The 12500-nt window shown below is 43.6% G+C and overlaps 1 protein-coding gene across 1 annotated transcript in view; it reads right to left on the reverse strand.

The window, feature by feature from the left end:
* The window catches only part of hmcn1 (hemicentin 1), a 219447-nt gene that overhangs the window by 160537 nt on the left and 46410 nt on the right, over positions 1-12500 (reverse strand). The window contains exons 12-17 of the mRNA XM_080431586.1: positions 3963-4104; positions 3039-3166; positions 2755-2868; positions 2098-2256; positions 1084-1275; positions 878-973 (exon numbers count right to left, since the gene is read on the reverse strand). Of these exons, the coding sequence (XP_080287712.1) occupies positions 878-973; positions 1084-1275; positions 2098-2256; positions 2755-2868; positions 3039-3166; positions 3963-4104 (831 nt within the window). The remainder of the gene's footprint in view (positions 1-877; positions 974-1083; positions 1276-2097; positions 2257-2754; positions 2869-3038; positions 3167-3962; positions 4105-12500) is intronic.

Consider the following 12500-nt stretch of genomic DNA (forward strand, 5'->3'; position numbering starts at 1 on the left):
AGCTCTCCCATTTCGCGCTCCCCTGTCACTGCCGACCCCTAATGGTTGGTCTCAGGGAGAGCACAGACAACCATGTCTCCTCCGACGTCAGTAGCCGCTACTTTTCCCCTGACAGAGTTCCACCGAGAGGATGTAACGCATCTCACACACACACACACACACACACACACACACACACACACACACACACACACACACACACACACACACACACACACACACACACACACACACACACACACACACACACTTCCATTCCCTCCCTGTCAGGTAAACTCATGCACATGTACACCACCATGAGTCAGGAAGGCTGAAGACTCGACTGATGCTTGATCCCTTCCAATACTCCCGCTGTGGATACTGACTTTCATATCAAGAGTGCAGAGAGTTACTTTACGTTTTTCTTTGCAGCCGGACATAGTTATGGCTTTTCAAATATGGATTACTGTTCTCACAGGAAATATAAAACTGCAAAGCTCACGTGTACTGCAAGAAAAGATAATAATTCAGCATCCACAGTTCTAAATCCACAGTCGCGACTCTGTCAGGAGGTGGTTATTCCGAAAGCATCTAGAGATGCATTCATAACTAGCTAATTTTCAACTTACTGAACACAGTTGACAATATAGCCTTTCTCACACATTAATCTACCGTAGTTAGACAGACATATATGCCCTGTTTCAAATATACAAACTGGGATCTGGGATCAAATCGCTATGCAGGTTGCTGACCTGTGCTGACCTGTTCTCAATGTGGTGGGATGGAAAAGGGACACTCACACAAATGAGAGAAGTCATGATGGTACTGTACATAACTTTGACAGACAGTCCCTGGCGTGTGTATGCAATTAGATTAGACTCAATTAGATTATTCTTACCTAGTCCGGTTACTGTGATCCTGGCCTGGGTGTGGATTCTGCCAAAGTGATTGTGGGCCTCACACACGTAGACCCCTTCATCTTCAACCCATAAGTCTGACAGAAAGAGTTACAGCCTGAGGTTAGAGTGTGACTGGGGCTGGTCATAATGTGCACTATGCATTGTGTCAATTTCAATCTGTATAGTATGTACAAGTGGAACTCACTGGTGATGCGCAGCTCCCCTCTGTTATGTGTGATGGTGCTGAGTGTGTGGGGTCTGTTGGAGAGGGCCGAGCCGTCCTGTCTCCTCCAGGTGACCTGCGGTTCAGGGTAACCCTGCACGTGGCACGACAGGGTGACGTTGGAGCCGATGTCCGCAGCCACGTCGGATGGCTCTCGTCTGAACGCGGGCGCAGCTGTGGTCAAGATCAACATGTCACTCAGGTGAGGTCATAAAGTTTAGGAAAAGCCGTCCATCTGCATCACATTCTTTCCATTCTACAGACAATGAACCTGTCCATCACGCAGGCTGGAGGGGGGGGGGGGGGGGGTGACTGGCTCACATCAGCCATTCAGAAATTCCTATCAAAGTTAGCATGTAAGGTCTTCACTTGAGGCATCGTTGCCATGAGTTTATATGGAACCATTGATTAAGGAACAGAACGCGAGAGGGAGTGTGTTATAATGAATAACATCATGGCTTTGATCGCAGCTGTGTAGATCATCAAAATCTGTGATTTTATTCACCATATCGACAATCTCATGTCTTCTATTGCTTTTATACAGGTTTCCATACGTATCTTATAATATGAATTAAACAGAGATATCAAGTTTTGATAAAGGGGTTAATTCTGCGCTGTTTATATGGGTTTCTAAGCAACTCCGAAGCCGTTATAGCAAATAACACACAACTCTTAAATTGCTCGATCAGAACCAACTGTTGCACAAATATGCAACAACAATTATACTAATCAAATACTAATCAAAATTACTTTAAAGATATAAAGTTGTATTAAACATTGTTACCCTTTCATTAGCCAGTTGACATTATAGTTACTAGATCAGCATAGGAATTTGAGAGGTAGTTGAGGTAAATAAAATCTGTGCAGTATTTCACAGTAAGTTAATAACTCCATATATGCCAAGAATGTTAAAGTTTGTCTCCAGGGCATTTTTATTATTTATATATGTATTTGAAAAAAATCACTAAACATTTCAAATTGTGTTGCGAACCTCACCTCCTACATCCAGAGAGATCTTCCCTGATGATGTGCCAGCAGGGTTGACAGCCACACAGGTGTAGTCCCCAGCATCAATATCCCGAGTCTCAGCGATAGTAAGAGTCCCTCCCGTGACATCGATGTCAATGAAGGATGACGGACTCAACCGGAGGTCTCCTGGAGATCAAGAGAAACAGTTATGTCTGGGTCAACCAAGGGTTTTAAAGGATAGTCCTCAATGCTACGATAAAGACGTTTATTGATCCCGCTGGAGAAATTCAGGAGCAAGGAAAAAAGTACTGTAGATACAGCATGATGAACAGACAGTCAATGCAACACCATCAGTAAGGCGACAAAAATAAAATAAAAGTATATACGTATATATATAATACATATAAAAGTATATAAATATGTAATGCTATGTGAGGAACCTATGAACAGCACATTTCTGACAGTACTTTTGTTCATTGCAGAAAATTGAGCCATAGCCCAGCGGCTACTTGTGTGTAGGTCCTGTGTCACTACCTGTGAGACATTCTGTACATTTTCTGCCTTACTGTCCTTAGGGACGATATGCTGATCCACAGAGTCAGCCAGTGTGTGTGTGTGTGTGTGTGTGTGTGTGCGTGTGCGTGTGCGTGTGCGTGTGCGTGCGTGTGCGTGTGCGTGTGTTACCTTTGTGCCACCAGATCTCAGGAGCGGGGATTCCAGAGCTTGAGCAGGCCATCACTGTTGTTTCTCCGAGACCAATGAGAATCTCGCTCAGTGCCACCATCACCACAGGAGATTCTATAGGAGAGAAAGAAGGTTGTGTCAGTGACTGACTTACAAAGAGAATTAACATGTGTACATTAACATACATACGTACATTCATGCATTTGTTAGTACAGTATGTGTACTCCACACACATTTAATTTGTGTGTTAAAAAGTGTGTGTCCTTCTGTATGTTACTGCTCACCAATGTAAGTGAGAATGGAGCTCTGTGTGTCTGTTCCAGCTTGGTTGCTGGCCAGACAGCCATACACGCCACCATCTTTCTGCTCCATGTTTCGTATAATCAGCGTTCCATCAGCTGTCATCCTGTGTCTTCAGTGGGATGGATGAGAACAGTTCAGAATTATTAAGGAAGGTCTTTGTGAATGGTTGAATCTCAGAGGCACGTTTCTATACTGTGTATATTCCCTCGAGCAGAAAAACTTCACAGGACTCCGATGTAAAAAGAATCACAAAAATATTTATTCCCAAAAATGTGTTCCCTGGTTACAGAAGAGATCTAAAACAAGTCTTTAAACTCAAAAATATACTACGGTCAAAAAACTGTGTCACTCTGACCTTGTCTTGAGCATCAACTGAATCTGCACAGCCCTGCAGTGCACAGACACAGGTGATACTGTAGTAATCTTAATCAGCACTGCCCTGGGCACACTCAGGTGTTAGCAATTGTCAATTAAATTCTCAGTTACACAACCTGAGCTCTCTTCTTAAAGCTACAGTAACAGCATTGTTTTTAACCTAAAGAACCTCATCATGAATTAAACAAATTATTAACTTATTTAACCTTTTTAACTTAGCTTATTTAACAATCATATACTTCGATATACATGAACTGTTTAGTCAAAAATACAAATCACAAAATAAGCAGTTATTAATAAAATAAACACAATATTCGAACTTGGCTCCCACAGTCTTTCTGCTTCTTTTTTTTTTAAACTGTTGCAGGCTATTAAAAAAACTATAGGGTCTGCCCACTCTCCTTTCAGAATAAAGGATATAATATACTCATGTAACAAGCTCCTACAAACACAGTAATACACCCTGTACAGTTTATAATGCCTAAAAGTAAATTGTAAATTGTACAGGAAAGCACCGGTAATGAATGTACCTGTTAGAACCCATGATGAACATGTCGTTGTGGGTCCACACAAGGCGGGGTGAAGGGTAGCCACTGGCTGTGCATCTTATCCTCACTTCCTGTCCTGTCACAAAGGTCTGATTCCGAGGTTCCACTGAAACCCTGGGGGGCTCTAAAGGACAAGAAGGAAGAAGCAAGCAATATACCAATTATTCTAATGATTCGCTAAAATCACAAAATTAACTAATCAATCAATTGTACTGGAAGGATGTCCCTAACATGTATGTAGTTTGATGTGGGAGGAACACAGAGCACCTGATCTGCATTTCATTAGTTGTTTAACATGACTTTAATGCTACTCCATTACTCTACTAACACTCCATGAAATCGACCCTTCAAGGGCAGAGGGAACCAGTCAACAACAATGTCCACTCAAGAGGCAAATCTTGGCCAGAATGCTTCGCGACTTCGCGTTTACTGTGCCAGCCCCCACAAGGTTGGTGTTACATAAAAATTGGTGACCCATTAATTACTGTGATTTCCTTTTCAACACCGCACTCCCCCTCATACACTGTCCCTGATCCTCTGCAAGTCACCACTTGCATGGCGTATAATGCGCCATGTGTATATGTAAGCACTACCAAGTGCCGAGGTGAAGCGATGGAGGGCATGTTTAACGACTAATGAAGCAGAGGCCTGGAGGAAACCCACGTGAACATGGAGAGAGAACATGCCAACTCCACACAGAATGGCCCAAGTCGGGGCAGAAGTCAGGACAGTGCTAAGCACTGAGCCACCCTGTTACCAAGGTATTTGCTTTTATTTGGACCCTGAAGCGATCTCCAACTCCATGACCAGATTAATTTAGGCTCCATCAAAAGATGTAACGGAGCATTCATTTTTTACTTTCACTGCAGCAGGAAGAGCGATGTCTGTAACTACAACCAATAATGTTTCACGGCACATCTTTCACCCACATTTCTCCTTTTATTGGTAAAACAGTGAACAATATTGAATCCAGACCTCGCAAAGTCATGGATGGAATCCGCTCTGATTTTCCAATTGATTCATGATGTGTAAATCATCCTTAAAAGCCTGCGTTTTCCCTATCTTATCCCTTGCGGGCTGCCAGCAGCATCTCCAAGAGTTTCTGGTCTTTTCAACTCATAGAAAACACAAACCAAGAGCCTCCAATGCAGAGAAAAGGCTTAAAACCGCTGAAACTTTACTGTCCTTTGTTGACAAGGATCCCCCTGGGGTCTAATACTAGTCCTTTTTTCCCTCTACAGCAAATCACTTCACTGAAAATAACTGATGTACAAGGCAAGCTTACAACACCAGGACGTTTGCAGCTCTTACTTTCCAATTTGCATATGCACGTCAATGATGGTTAAGTACAGTAGTATCAGGACTCATCTCAATCATTTGTGCCAAGCCGCCTTTTCCATGTTGAAAAGGACGAGGATGGGATTTGAACCCATGCGTGCAGCACACAATGGATTAGCAGTCCCCATCGCTTTAACCACTTTTTGTCTGTGTTTGTCTGTCTAACATCGCATCACCAGGCTTTCCAATGTGGCGGAAAGCCTGGTTTTCATTCCAAATTGACCAGTGTGATCCGGTCTAGAGCCCGCCTTTCGTATCCAGTAATTTGCACACAGACATACATGCATGCACTGTTTCTGTATCCGCTCTAAACCTGCAAAGAGACTTGATCCCAGTCCTAATGTACATCAGTAATTGTGGGCTCGCTGCAGCAGCAGCGAGCACATAGATCTTCACTATTTATTTATTCTCCCCCAAAAGTATGGCACCTAACTACTCCCACATACTTTCACTTAGAGACTCCATTCAAACTTTAAAAAATCCAGCTCACTGTGGACACGTGTGCTTGTACTTTTCTTTTTGAAATAATTTGTAGTTTTTGAAATATTTAACTTTAAGCACCCAATGCATTTCCAATGGGTTTTGCTAGTGGGGAGAGAGAAGGACAGAGGAGAAATTCCCCGTGTTTTCATTGTGTCATTGTGGACACATTTTTTACACTACAAATATTTATTTTACATCACCAAGTTCGCACAGGTCTGCTCTCTGATTTAATCCAAAGATCTAAGCTGTGTGATATATATTTCAAGTTAAGACCATTAATATCAACCCATGTCTCTTCACACTCTAGCAATCATTACACCTGGTGAAAGCTAGCATGTCATCCATTGGCTGCTTAGTGGTGCAGCAAAGTAACTAAGTACATTTACTGCAAGTGCTTACAATGCACAATACAATTTTGAGGTACCTTTACTTTACTTTCTATTTTTGTTACCTCTACTCCACTACAATTACAGCATATGACAGCTTTAGTTACATTACATTTTTGATTATTAATACACAGTAACCACACACAGCCGATCTACAATGTGACGCGTTATGAGCTTGTAGATCTGCTATTTTCTGAACATTGAGTACTTTTACTTTGGTACTCAAAGTATATTTTGATGCTAAAACGTTTGTACACTGCAAGCTCCAACCCCCCCGCCCCCACACACACACACACACACCATACTCCACTGCCACTCCACCCCCCCCCCCCCCCTCTGTCATACTTCGACTATTCAAAAAAAGACGATCTACAATGTGATGCGTTGTGAGCTTGTAGATCTGCTATTTTGGGAAAACCTTGACAGTTTTTGGAAAGTGTGAGTACAGGGGGTGGCAACTGCGAGGTTCCCAGTTCGATTCCGGGCTCCCCCAGAGTTAGTGTCGAAGTGTCCTTGAGCAAGACGCTGAACCCCTAATTGCTCCCGATGAGTAGGTGCCTTGCATGGTTTCCCCCCGCCAATGTGTGTGTAAATGGGTGAAATTTGAATGGCAATAATTTTGTAAATTTCAAGCTCCAATTTAACACTAATGGTGTGTATTGGTCAACATGACCTCACACAACTCCCCCCACCCCCCCCCACACACACACACACACACACACACACACACACACACACACACTGTAAACCATCGGAAATAGCTCATCTACAAGCTCACTGGAGCCAGGGGGGAGCACCCCACACCCATCACTCCTGCCCCCTATACCCCTCCATCCCCCCTTACTACCATCAGCTATGCAAGCAGGTGTGTAACTGATGACAATTAGGAGACTGATAACAGGTGCTCCCAACCTGATCAACCAGAGGCACGTCTACACCCACACACAACGCAAAGACAGAGATACCAGGTCAAACTGAATTTGTACTTTTTATAACTACGTTTTTTTGGCTTTAAAGCGAGCCCACATTGTTTCTTTATAGGAACAATATTTTCTAGTTGTCTTCTCATATTTGGGAAGGGCATATCTATCCAGACAGACAGACAAAATACACATAAAGTGGTCAAGTGGTTAAGGCAATGGACTGCTAATCCATTGTGCTCTGCAGGTGTGGGTTCATCCTCATCTTCAATGTGATGCCATAGAAAATCATTGTCATTGTACACATAATCTATACTTCAGCAATTGGCCTGTGATTGATGTGTGTATATGTTACAGAGAAATTGGCATTCCAGGGAAATTGAAAGGGGTACGCTTGTTTTCACCGCCCCTCAGGCAATTCTGTAGAATCAACGCTAGAGGGCAATGCAAGCCAGACATGAGCCCCACACCACACACGCACGGACAAACGAGCACGCATGCACAAACGAGCACGCACACACGCACGCGCGCTGCGCGCACGCACACACACACACACACACACACACACAGCCTCATTCCATGCAGTTGAAGCACAAGGGGGCGGGCCTGGCGGGCTATGTTAGTGCAGTGAGTGGCACTTGGGGCAAACGCAGTCCCCACAACATCATTTACGATTCTGTGCCTATCGGTACATAACTCGGACGGCGCTTAAGTCGACTAGCAGACCATCGGCCGGTCGTCGCGGGCACTCGCGCCTGGAGGCGCTCGGGCGCGACTCCTCGGCCTCAAGGTCTGCTAAGTCGGCGCGCCTCCGTCATGGTCCAAAACTATACTTTATCAGCGAAAAAAAAGTAGTCCGCGGTTGTTTGAAAAAGTAATGTCCCAAGCGGGAGTCAAACCCCGGCTCCCAGTGGTAGTGGGTGGGGAGTCCAATGATTATCGAAGTGCGCCACTGAGCTTTGTACTAGTGGTGTAAAGTAACAAAGTAGATTTACTCAAGTACAATTTTGAGGTATTCGTACTTTACTTGAGTATTTCTCTCATATTACCCATTTTATTTTCAGCGTTCCCCTAGCGTAGCTTCCTGGTTGTTATATTGTTGTTGTGGTCGTCATCCTCGCATCAAAGCCCCGCCTCGCAGCACCGCCCCGCGCCTATAAAACTAGCGCTCCCCTGTCAATTTCCCTGGACTGCCAATTTCCCTGTGACATATATGCCATTGGAAAGTAAATGCTGGCTGGGCTCTATACTAGGTCTGCTGTTTTTTTTCCCTCTATGCCAGATCTCTTCACCAAAAATAGCAGATCCATAAGCTCACAATGCATGGCAATGAGACATGTTGTGAGCTTGTAGATCTGCTATTTTTGCAGGATGTTCACCCCAGAATAGGGACGCTAGGGTTCAAGTGGTCACTTAAATCCATCCGTACATACTTTGTTGACCGGAGTCCCCCAGGGGCCTAGACTAGGCCCCCCTCCTTTTTTCCCTCTACACCAAATATCTTCACTGAAAATAGCTGATGTACATGCAGATTAATGGTTTTGGATATAATTAACAAAAAACTGTCATCTATCTATCTTCCAACCTACACAGAAAAATCCTCAGATCGGAGAGATCTGCTATTTTCACCGAATATTCGCCCCCAGAACAGGGACAGTAGGTTTCAAGTGGTTAATTCCAATTCAATAACCAAATTCCGGTTACTGTATTAATTTGTATCAACTCTAAAGAGGGATGTATTTGTTCCCATGGCTGGAAGGAAGACAGTGAGGCGGCTGATTCATTCTTTGCATACCATGAGTCAGCTCTACAGTAGGACAGCTTCTCTGGATAGGCTCAGAGAAGGCACAGGGTGATAGAGAGAGAGGGGGTTCAAAAGGCTGAATAGATACACAGAGGTACAGTAGCTGTGAAGGAATGTGTAGTTGGTGTGAGGCGATACCCCATCCATCACAACTTCAAGCACGAGCAAACGCCACGTTTTGAAAGATATATCATGGATTTACCAGATGTTGCAAAAAAACTTAACAGCCGACACATGAAATATTAGAACCTTGACCCAAAAACTAAATTGAAAATTCCTCAACATAGAATCATGTCAGCGGTTAATATTAGCTGCACCCAAGTCTAAAATGCGCTTACTGTACCACAGCAGCCAACAGTAAGGATCGATAGTTCAAATGTAGGGCGCTTTGCAGCTAGTTTACAGCCTACAATGCAAAATCCTGAATGTTAATTTAACTCAACTTTTAAGACCTTTGCATTTTCTCAGCAATTGGAGCCGTTATTACATTATGAGCTGTTATTACATTATGAGCAGCTATATACGTTTCATAATGTAACACATTATAACATTATTACATCCTATATTCAAATTGGCTTAAGGAGGATGGGCGGACGGACCACGTTACCACGCTCATAAATGGTGCATTTATATAGCGCTTTTATTCAAAGTGCTTTACATAGATTGTGCATTACATTCACACACCGATGGCAGAGGAAACCATGCAAGGCACCAACCTGCTCATCGGGAGCAATTAGGGGTTCAGTGTCTTGCTCAAGGACACTTCAACAGTAACTCTTATGGGGGACGCCGGGATCGAACTGGAAACCTCACGGCTTCCATCCGGCCGCTCTACTGGCCACTCTACCCCTGAGCCACTGCCGCCCCCGCTCATGTCACTATGTCGTCACGCTCATGTCACCATGACTCAGCCATAACCCTATAAGGAGTTCCCAATGCAGCTACGCCCCAAATATGGAGTGGGTTGTCTAACCTCAATGTGTCGTCAAGACATCAGGTGCAAACAAATCAGTCAGCTCCATATATGGGCACAAAAGGGGGCATGCCCATATATGGACTTATACTGATCACATCAGGGATCTCCATAAATGGGCACAAAAGGGGAATGCCCATATATGGGCATACACTGATGACATCAGGGATCTCCATATAGGGGCATACAAGGGACAAGGACTGACAGACACAGAGATCTCCATACATGGCCATAAAAGGGACAAGGACTGACAGATACAGAGATCTCCAAATATGAGCATATCAGTCGGATCGGCGGTGCGACGTAGATGGCCCGAACCTCTAGTTGTAGAAAAATACGTTGTTACATTATGTGCTCATGATTTTATTACGTTATAAGCTGATTTTTACATTATGAACTTTTATTACATTTAAATTAATACATTATGAACAGCTATGAGCATTATGAGTTGCTACAAATGTTTTCAAAACTGATGAACCAATAAAAAATCTCAGCAGACTCAGTGTGCAAAGGCCATTTCACTCAGGATTTTGCTCTCCTCACTTGTCTCTCACCCTTACTAGGTCAACCTGCCCTGTGTGTGGGGGAGAGGGCAGTTATGTGTCTGTACTTATGAACCTAGGAGGTTCCTAAAAGGGAAATGCATACTTTTACCCTTACTCAGATCTTTGCCACTCCCGCCTTTGCTCTGTTCTTCCATCTGTCCCTTTCTCCATCTCTCCCATTATATCACTGCTCACTCTCTTAATCTCATTTCCTATGCTTGTTCCCTCCGTACCTCCCTTTGTTCATTCATTTCTCCTTTCCTCTGTTCTCGGCCTCATGCTTAATTCATACGCCGTCACACGACGCTGTCACACGCTGAAAATAGCAGATCTAAGGTCACCATGTCGTATCACAACACGTTGTGAGGTTGTAGGATCTTTATATTTGCGGTGTGCGACAGTGGGCACATGACGATATATAAGTTGGGCTTTAGTGTTGCAAGGTGTCAGCAGACCACTGGCCCACCACTTCAAAGTGAGGCTAATAACTAGGATGGGCCTGACCAAGGGGTAATTAGAAAACCCCTAGGGGTTGCTGACAGCTGTTCAGGACAGAGAGAGAGCAAGTAAGGGAGAAATAGAAAGAGAGAGAAAGAAATAGAGTGAGAGAGAGAGATAGAAAGAGAGAGAGAGAGAGAGAGAGAGAGAGAGAGAGAGAGAGAGAAATGGGGCAGAGTGAGGGAGCAGAAAAAAACCACAAAATTGTCAGAGAAAAATGTGATACCAAAAGAGACAAACAAAAAGGAGTGACAGTATAGCAGAGAAAGCTGTGGGGAAATAAAATATAATCGCACACACAAGTGCGAACGTGCCGACAGGAAAAACAGGGGGAAAAAATAAAAAGTCCACCCAAGTCTGGGAAATTGTTTTAGGTCAATTGAGCAACGTATCACTCAATGACATGAGTCAAATGACAGGGCAGGCTGGTGGGGCTCCGCTACAAACATGTCTGCAGTACCAGAATTAAAGCCTTTAGCTTCATACTCAGTGTCATAAAGGCCGTGCAAACCCAGGAAATATTTTTGTTCCAATCAAAGACTGTGGGACAAACTAAGAGATCCAAACATTGATTGATTTCCTATATAATATCTCAGGCTATAATATCTATGGAGTGACTGCACCCACTTAGGAGACCATCCATTTCTTACTAGTGGTGAGGCGTGGGACAGGCTATTTTGGTATATGAAGGATCTTTGTTCCAATTTAACCCCTTCAGCCCTATACATACTGTAATACTTTGTCGTATGACGAATAGCAAAAATTGCCGATCTACATACTGACAACAAGTTGCAATGTCAGCTTGTAGATCAGCTATTTTTGAAAGTTTTTAAATCTTTTAACATACTTATACTATGACCTGTCCAAGATAGGTTGAAAGTGGTTAAAGTCACAACTGACTTATCAATCAACTTCAATACCAAGTTACTCACCTTAATTTAAAGTTCCTGGAAAAATGCCAATTTGACTTCAAATCCCACTTGTGATTGTAAGGCAAAATCGCAAAATATTTGTATAAATATTTAGTGATGATCGATTTCAGCATGAAGTAAGGGGGCAAACAGTTTTACACTAGTTACATTAACACTGTGGATTTTACTGTGTGGGCCTGTGAGTTTTCTCTCTCTCACTCTCTTTCTCTCCTCCGTCTCTACCTCCTGGGTTTATGGCTGAGCTCATCTCCTAATGGCAGATTTTATCGCTGTATTATATCACCATTTCCTGGCCAAGAGTGGGCCCAGATAGCCGGCCATACTTTCTCTTCCATCTCTCTGACAATGTGTTCCTGATTCAGTGTCAGTGAGGTGTTAGCAACATGACTATAGGAGCTGTCCACAGATGGAAAAGTCGAGGGTTGCGCTGCCTGAACGTGAGGCTTAAATCATTTTCACACATTTAAAAAACCATTAGGATGAGTTATAGAGAGAGGGTGGGGTGGTGTGAGGGGGGGGGGGGGTGGAGACATTATTGTGTGTTTGGAAAGGAGGTTTGGTTTGCAAAGAGTCCATTCCTCCACAGTGTAAATTGCAGAACACACAAACACTTGAGCCTGTGCAGGCACACACGCACGCAC

This window comes from Gymnoscopelus braueri, assembly GCF_963280865.1.
Source record: "Gymnoscopelus braueri genome assembly, chromosome: 6".
In the NCBI taxonomy this organism is placed as follows: domain Eukaryota; kingdom Metazoa; phylum Chordata; class Actinopteri; order Myctophiformes; family Myctophidae; genus Gymnoscopelus; species Gymnoscopelus braueri.